Here is an 8,384-nt window from a genome sequence, read left to right on the forward strand (position 1 = left end):
CTATCAAAGATAATAGCGTCTCAATGTCGGAAATTCGTATGGAGGGACATTCTCATGAGGTTCGGCATTCCCGAAGTAATAGTAACTGACAATGGAATCCAATTTGCGGATTATAAGTTTTGGCAATTCTTAGCTGGTTTGGGTATACACCATGTGTTTGTCTCGGTAGAACATCCCTAGGCAAATGGGCAGGTTGAAGCTACAAACAAAATAATCCTGAAAGGATTAAAGAAAAGATTGGACAATTATCCGGGCTCCTGGGCTGACGAAGTCTGGTCAGTACTATGGTCTTATCGAACTACCCCTCAATCCTCCACAAGAGAAACGCATTTCCAACTTAATTATGGGAAAAAATAGTGATACCAGTGGAGGTCGGTGAACTAAGCCCAAGGCTACTCCTGGGTAATACTGAGACTCACACCGAACTGGACCTCATGGACGAGGTAAGAAATGCATCCAATTTAGCTAAGCAAGTGCTGAAGCAACGTGTTTCCAAGAGATATAACACCAAGGTTAAGCCTAGAAGCTTCCGAAATTGGGACCTGATATTAAGGCAAGCTGACGCCGAATCATCAGGAACTCAGGAAAAGTTGGCCCCAACATGGAAAGGCCCATTCAGAATCAAGGAAATCCTAGGGAAATGAGCTTATAAGTTAGAGAATCTGGATGGTACCGAGATCCCTAGGTCATGGAATGTCATTCATTTAAAAAGGTATTACCCATATACTGAAATATTTCTCAAGTTTTTTAACTTTAAGTACTTCTTGAATAAAGGGCACTCTTTTTCTACTAAAATCGGTTTTTAATGAGGTCCCAGTATTGATTGTATGAAAGAAATATCAGTGAAATTATAATTGTTTGCAATTCTTATTTAATTCATACGAAAAATAGGAAAATTAGCTTAAAGCTGATAGATATTTAAACCGAAAAACGGTAAAGTACTTAAACAGTGTACCAAAGGCAAAGAGCTTTGAGAGTTCAAAAAGAGACAAACACTAAAGTTGCTTAAAATAATTCAAGCATAAATAAAATGCTACTTAGGAAAGTTTCGACCTAACTACAAAAGGACACTTAAAAAATTCTTTACAATGTTATATTATGTTAACGATCTTTCTATCTGCCACTTTTTTAAAGACCCCGACATTGGAGACGTTCATCTCGGGAGTTATAAGTTTGATTTGGTCCAACATATTCTTCTCGATATCAAAAGCGCCATCCACGGCAGCTTGTTTGGCCATCTTAACTGAAAAGGAAAGGTCAACAATCCGCTACATAAGCTTGGAAACTTGCTTCTTATATTTTTCTTCCCTAACATCGGAAGCCACCTTCGTCTCTTCTAGAGTTTTCACTTTATCTTGAAGATTCATCTTTTCTTCTTTAAGAATCTTCACAGTCTCGCTTAAATTAGCAGCCTCCGACCTTGCCTCCTTCAACTCCTTTTCTTGCTCCGATACCTCAGATTGAAAGATGGCAATCTCTTTTTCGTCAACTCTGGTATAGGTGGCCAAACGGAGTAGAATCTTTTGCACCCGAGGTAAAGTCTCTTCTAAGAAAAGTTTCGTTTGTTCGGTGAGAAGGTACTCATCAACAAACTCGGGAGCATGAAACTCCTTTTCTAAGATGCAGCCGAAAGAGGTCGGAGGAGGGACTTCAGGTATAGGACTCTTACCTGTCTTTTGTTTCTTTTTGGTGGGGGAAGGTGGAGGTGAAACATCTTCGACATCATGAACCTCGTGGTAAACCTCCCGATCTACCGGATCTTGGTGGAGGAGGGATATTGCTCAAAGTAGCGGAGGAGAAAACCTGGTTACCACTTCCTGGGTTGATTGGGACATTAGCGTCAGAGGAAGCTAACCTCCTCTTCATAGCTATAACAGCTTCCAACCCACCAACCATATCAACTTCAAAGGAAGAGAGAAAAGAAGAGAGATTGTTAGTTTGTTAACATGGTTGATAAGAAAAATATAAGCTAAATTAAAGGCATTTACCAATGGCATTCTAAGCAGCGTGCTCATCGGCTAAGACAGTCCGAAAAGGCACGAGGTTGGCATTCCAGAGTTCTGAGAGCATTTGGATGCTCACAAAGTCGGAAGCATTCACATTTTGCAGCTGGATCTTGGGAGATGACACATGAAAATTCTAATATAAATTAAACCTTTTTTCATCCTCCAAAGTCATAAAAAAAGGTGTGGTCCTCTCTACCTTCTCAATCTTAAAAAACTTTTCTTTAAAACTATGATACGACTCTTCAAAAAGAGTAAAAATCTTCATATTCGAAATGTTTCGGAAAGAGATAAACCTGTGACCCTTGGAACTAAAAGGCATTGTCAAAGTAAAAAAATAGAAAAAAAAATCCTATAAGTAGCGGTCAATCCTAAGAATGAACACAACAATTTGAAACCCCGGATAGTAGCCCAAGAGTTGGGGTGCAACTGTGAAGGTGCACAACTAGTATATCCTAAAACATCTTGTTGAAAATAAGAAAACGGGAGACGAATTCCTACAAGAGTAAATAATGTTTCATACATCCACAACCAATCAGGTCAGGAACCCGCATGATGTTTAAAGTGGCAAATCTGATCATTTTGATGAGGAACGGAAAACACATATAGATTCTCCAAGTCGGAATCGAAGATAACCCCGGCTACATGCATGGCCTCAAGCTTATCCTCCATGATGGTAGAAGGAGTAGATTTTACTTCTTCAGAAACCCATGAATACGGGTCAAAGCGTTGTTGGCCTACACGTTGAGGAGGTTGGGAAGCTGGTCTAGAAGACGATGTCCTAATCCTTTCACGAGAGGCAACATCAGCATCTCGAGAATACCTACAGGGGCACCACCACTATGTCAAGAAAGAGAAATTTCTTCTCCATTTTACAGAAAGATGATTTTCTATCCTAAATCATAAAAAATTCCACAAATAAGAATCTTTTACACTATCCAAAACCTCAAAGAGAGGAAATCAAAATCTAATAGTGGTACCCCTACTACAACAACTGCTACAACAATTCAAAATTATCCAAAAACAAGCAACAAGCAGCAAAAAAACACCAAACATCAGAGGAAATATCACATTCTAAAAGCGATTACATGCATCTCATCAAAATTACAACACATAATAGAATAAGAATAAGGGAGTGAAGGAAAGATAAACTCTTACCTGAACGCAATATTAGCTGCAATAGGGAAGAAATAAGGAACGAAGACTGTAAGTAGCCAGAAAGCCTCTAGCAAAGCGAAAGAAGAAGAGGAAAAAATTCTTCTCTTATCCTTTTTTCAGAAGGCAAAAGGGAGGTTCCGGAAGCAAATGCGAAAGAAGGGTGGGGTTAAACGAAGTAGAGAGAGATGAACTTAGATAGATTAATGCTTCATTAAATCAATTGATTGATGGAGAGAGAAAAAATAGTAGGTGACGGTTCAAAAACCAAGGAAAAGATAAAACTGCCTGAAAAAACTAAACGGTCTTTTCAAAAAGATTTTTGGGGACCCAAAAAAACCTAACAAAAAAGAAAAACTTTCCAAAAATACCAGGAGCAGGCCCGGTCCATTTAGCTTGAGCACACTTGATGAAGTCGGAAAGTCAAGAAGCTAAGCTGGGGGCACTGTTATGAACAATAGCTGATAATAAGGAAATGACTACACTGAAATTATGTGTTACCGATGTTACACAAGAAACACGGACAACGCAGGATACCACTATAACTTCAGGTTGAAAAAACGGTTGAAAGTCAATATAAACGTATATCCAATATTAAATGTTCGAAGGACAATCAAAAAGCACATAAAACGGGGGGCTCCAACGCAGGTAAGATATAATCATTTTACACGAAGAGTACACTTCTAATTTAAACTTTGGAGTGTTATTGCAGATTATCCTCTGCCCTGTATTGTGAACAATCATCCTCAGAATCTCGAATTCTCATAAGTCCGAATTAGGTACGAAGACCAACAATAATATGAATTAAACTAAATTAAAATTAAAATTTAAATAAAAAATAAAATTAAACTTAAAACTAGCGATCTTCTAAGGTTGCAACTCTTTTCCCATATTAACATGAATGCTAAATTTTAGTTATCCTTTGTTGCTTCTTTGCAAAATCAAACCAAATACCAATTCATTCCTAAGGAAGGTGATGAATTTGGACCATCAATATAAGCCCAAATGTCCAATAATATATTTTCACATGAAATAGCAATTTCTCTGTACGGAATTTCAGACAAAAAAAGGTTGAATGTGTGGTCCAACCGTCCAACAAATAGTCTACTACTCTAATTATTATTATTTCATTTAAATAAAAATGAAATTACCGAGAGAAGATACATGATACATGACTTAGCTAGCTAGAAAAAGTACTAAGAAAAATGACAAAAACCAGTTACACAAGTCAACGTAGGAAAAAACATACTATGTGCCTAGATGTAACCGACTTTCATGTCTTACTTTAAAGATTGGAATCTCGCATCAAGAACTGGTAACTGTCAACGGCGAAAGTAGGCACCGCCACCATCACCTTCACGCCCTCCCTACTCTCATCTTCATCACTCGCCGGCAAAAACAAACAGTATCTGTCGCAGCACACCGATCCCACGTGCTCCGGCTTCCCCATCCCGAAATCCACCCTCTCCATTCCCAACCTCGACCACTGCGACACTATAAGCACTCCCACCGAGTCCGGATTCGCCATTGACTCGGACACTAACTCACTCACTTCCCTCACGTACTGCTTCCCCACTCTTTCCTTCGCCATTCTTACCAATCCCGACCCGTACCCGATTCCTTTCTCCTCCAGATCCCTAGCTCTCGTCACTGCGCATCCCAATACGAATGCGTTACCGTAGTAACCTTCTGGTAAACCCGGTTTGACCCGGTTCCGCACGTTGATGCTAAAAAGCAGCTTCAACACCTGTTATCATCATCAATTCATAATCACACTTGTACATGTAGTATAATTTGTTTTTTTTACATTATATATTGTACAGGACACAAATTATTATATTTGCCCTATAGATAATAGCTAGAATTAAAGCTAATGACTACCTAACATGGCTTATATGTATTTAGAAAAAAAAATATTGAGTGAACATCCAACTCAATCCCGATCAATTTTTTCGAAGAATAAAGCAATTTTTTAAAGATTAAAATATCTATTTTTTTTTATTATAACAATGATGATATGAAAAGTATGAGAAGTTAATAAAATATTTGTACAATGTGTACAATAGAAGTTTAAGAAGTATTAGAGATATAACAATTATTGTTATCTTTTTTTATCAACTGAAATTTTTGGGATGAGTGGTATTATGACATGGTATTAGAACAGATGTTCATTTTGTAACTTATATAGCCGATTGTACATATTGTACAAATAAGACATTGTCTTCTTAGCGGGACTCATGATGATATTATCCTAAAATAATTTTTGTAAGGATCGAAATTTTCATTTGTTTTTTGAGAAAATAGACAGAAAAATGTGGAAGATAATCTCAATCAAGAATGTAGGAAGCAAGTCAAGCACCGTTGCTTGAGTTAGTTAATAAGTTTGTTACGACTTAGGACGGTTAGGATTAACACGAGTTAGTTATTGTTAGAATGAGAGCATCATTAATAAGGTACACGTGGATTTTGAGCATTTTCGTTTTGTTATTACCTGATTTGGCGGAAATTCCAGTGCTCTGGCCCAGCTCTTCCACACGTGAGCTGCGAGGACCTCGAAAGACGTGTAGAACGACGATGACTCATCGCCGGGTTGACTCGTGCACTGGGCGAGCCTCTTCAACTCGCCGAGCCTCATTTTATCGAAGGTGATGGAGGTAGGCTTGAGTCCGGTAGAGACCAGGTTCATGAAGTCACAGAGGTCAGGAACTCGGTTGAATTCTGGGTGACTCGCCGGGTTGACCCGGACGCATTTCTTTCCCGCCGGTGGTGGCGGATTCAGGAGGTGACGGTCCCAAACAGGTTTCGGTCTTGAACCGGCGACGCGTTTTCCAGAAGCTAACTCCGCGAAGTAGTTGAGAAACTCTGCACTTCCGATTCCATCGGAGATACAGTGACTGATTCCAACGGCGATCGCTGCTGCACCGTCGCGGAGCCACGTGAGCTGAACGACCAGCGGCGGGGATCCTCTTAGAACGTCTGCCACGTGGAGGGACAACAGTTTTCTCCACTGAGCAACAGTTTTCGGCGGTTTCTCTAAGTCGTTGGAACTGTAACGGTCAGAAAAGGCCTCGATGAACACTGCACCCTGGGCCCGGCAGACAACCTCAAGGCCCGGGGCATCTGGGCGGGGCCTGATCCTGCCTGCAAACGGATAGTAGGGAACAAGCGCTTCAGCTAATGCCGATTTTAGACGGGCTGTGGTGGCAGCCTGATCAAGCCCGTGCCAGGCCCGGTAGACGAAGAGGTACTCTACGGTGAAACGAAGGAATAGTTGGGAGTCAAGAGCTGAAAGAGCGAGGACGCGGGCCGGCGTGGGCTCGGAGGGAGTAATAACGAGGGCTTGTTTTACATGTACGGAAGTTGCCATAACAATGTTGAGAGGATTCCAAGAGGATGGCGATGGTAGGGCACAAGTGCTTGTATAGAGTTGATAAAGGTAAATTAAATCCCCCAACACAGATGAAATTAAAGGTGTTTGTGAGAAATGAAGCTACAAAATAGGCTTTATTTGTAAGGGGATCCCATGTGATGTGTGTAGTTCAGTTTACTACTAATACCTTGTGGGGTTACTTATCATGTTTGTCTAATTCTCAAACATTTGTACCAACTTTCTTAGGCTACCGCTATATAGTAGAATGGATTATATGTTTCTTAATTTTAATGATTCTGTTACTGGGTTGAGAGAAATTTTAGGAGATTATTAAAATTTATTATTTTTTGTCTATTATTTAATTATTAAGTGAATTCTTTTTTTATATACAGAATAACAATTGCATAAGTAATTTAATTATAACTTATAACTTTATATAGTCGCTTTTATCCAATGTGATCTTTAATTACAACCTAGTTATAATGTCTGGATCATATTATATATATCTTAAAATTTCAAATTTTACTTTTATTTATTTTTGAAAATTCAAGATTTAATTGTATTTTTAATTAAAATTACAACTTCATGGACGAAATAAATATAAATATCTAAAAACAAATGTAAAAGTTGTAGAACAGCTATGTTGGCTTTGCTTTTTGTCTGTTGGGTTGGAGGGTTATAGCTTTTCACTAGTCTCCACAAACCACAATCTGAGTCTCCACGTAGCCATATTTGAGTCTTGAAAATTTAGTTTCTGTTTTTTAGTGGTGGTTGCGAGAATCTACTTGTCCTGGGCCGGGTTTGTTGATTCATTTTCAAATTTATATTTATATCTGTCACTCTGTCGAGTTTCGCATTTGGTGTCCCTACAAAAACCTAGTAGAACTTTATACATGGTGAAGAGAATTCACTTAAGGTTAGGCTTTATGAATAAAAAGGATAAAAAGCATTGCCGCCTAAAATGTTAGGTTTGCTTAGCTTATGGATATATATTTGTGATGTATTCATATAATTGGACTCATCATTCATATTCATTTACACTTAATAATGTGCTCTAATAATCATTGGTGTCAAAATAAATTTGGTAGGTTTGCAAACAATGCTTAATTAGTTAATATTTATATAAAACTGAATAACATTTAATATTTGTGATAAAGTATTTAATTATTACATTTTGCAATCGATATCCTAGGAGTCCGACAGAATATAGTTGCATGGATCCACACAATTGAGAACTTATGGAGTGGGGTTGTCCCTCTCGGAATTTTTTATCCTTTTTATACATAATATAAAAATAATAATGAAGTAAGAAAACAAATATATTAATTTTTCATCTTTATCTCTTCCTCTAAAAGGTCTTACCTTAGAGATTTATTAGAAGCCTACTACTATACACGTTCTGTAGGCGAAAAAAAAAACCAAAAATAATAACATGAATTAAGAAATTTTATCTAAAGAGATATGAGAATTTTAATAGTCCAGTGAAATATATTAAATTATTTAATGATATATAATTTTTATTATATGAAGACATTTTTATAGAAATAATCGTGCTAATAGTATGTGCTATAAATGCTATATATCGATAAAAGTGTTATTCTTCATTTCTTTGAATGGCATCTTATACTTTGAGGAAACAAGTTCTAACTTCAAGCACCTTGTTGAAATAATAAAAGTGGCTTATCCGATTATCACCAGATAAAGTGAAACTGAATCTATCATTAAAAATTTAGTAAATCTACTTTTTGGTGTGGTAACTGAATATTGCCAAGATTTTGTTCCTAAAATTAACAATTTGCATGCAAAAGTACTGATAAATAATTTTACATACATACACCCACGAGCAACTTACTAAA

The 8,384-nt window shown here is 37.6% G+C and overlaps 1 protein-coding gene and 1 long non-coding RNA gene across 3 annotated transcripts; both read right to left on the reverse strand.

The window, feature by feature from the left end:
• Nucleotides 1-896: 896 nt before the first annotated feature.
• LOC112767329 (uncharacterized) lies at nt 897-3,394 on the reverse strand. Of its 2 annotated transcripts, none has more exons than XR_003184865.2 (3): nt 3,162-3,394; nt 1,989-2,826; nt 897-1,901 (listed from the first exon to the last, which is right to left on the reverse strand). It is a non-coding gene; the product is annotated as an uncharacterized lncRNA (long non-coding RNA). The 2 variants fall into 2 exon arrangements; XR_011874921.1 differs by having other exon boundaries at nt 1,989-2,115; nt 3,162-3,390.
• An 869-nt stretch (nt 3,395-4,263) lies between these two features.
• On the reverse strand, nt 4,264-6,874 carry LOC112766748 (alcohol acyltransferase 9). Its single transcript, XM_025812639.2, has 2 exons — nt 5,650-6,874; nt 4,264-4,905 (listed from the first exon to the last, which is right to left on the reverse strand). Exons 1-2 carry the CDS (start codon nt 6,523-6,525, stop codon nt 4,444-4,446), a joined length of 1,338 nt encoding a protein of 445 aa, XP_025668424.1. The 5' UTR covers nt 6,526-6,874; the 3' UTR covers nt 4,264-4,443.
• Between the last annotated feature and the right edge of the window lie 1,510 nt (nt 6,875-8,384).

The sequence above is a fragment of the Arachis hypogaea genome, chromosome 17 (genome assembly GCF_003086295.3).
Source record: "Arachis hypogaea cultivar Tifrunner chromosome 17, arahy.Tifrunner.gnm2.J5K5, whole genome shotgun sequence".
NCBI classification, from domain to species: Eukaryota; Viridiplantae; Streptophyta; class Magnoliopsida; order Fabales; family Fabaceae; genus Arachis; species Arachis hypogaea.

Coding starts and splice junctions, on each gene's coding strand:
- LOC112766748 (XM_025812639.2), bottom strand. CDS start 6,525: ATGGCAACTTCCGTACATGTAAAACAAGCCCTCGTTATTACTCCCTCC. Junction 4,906..5,649: donor TGGAATTTCCGCCAAATCAG/GTAATAACAAAA, acceptor TGATGATAACAG/GTGTTGAAGCTGCTTTTTAG.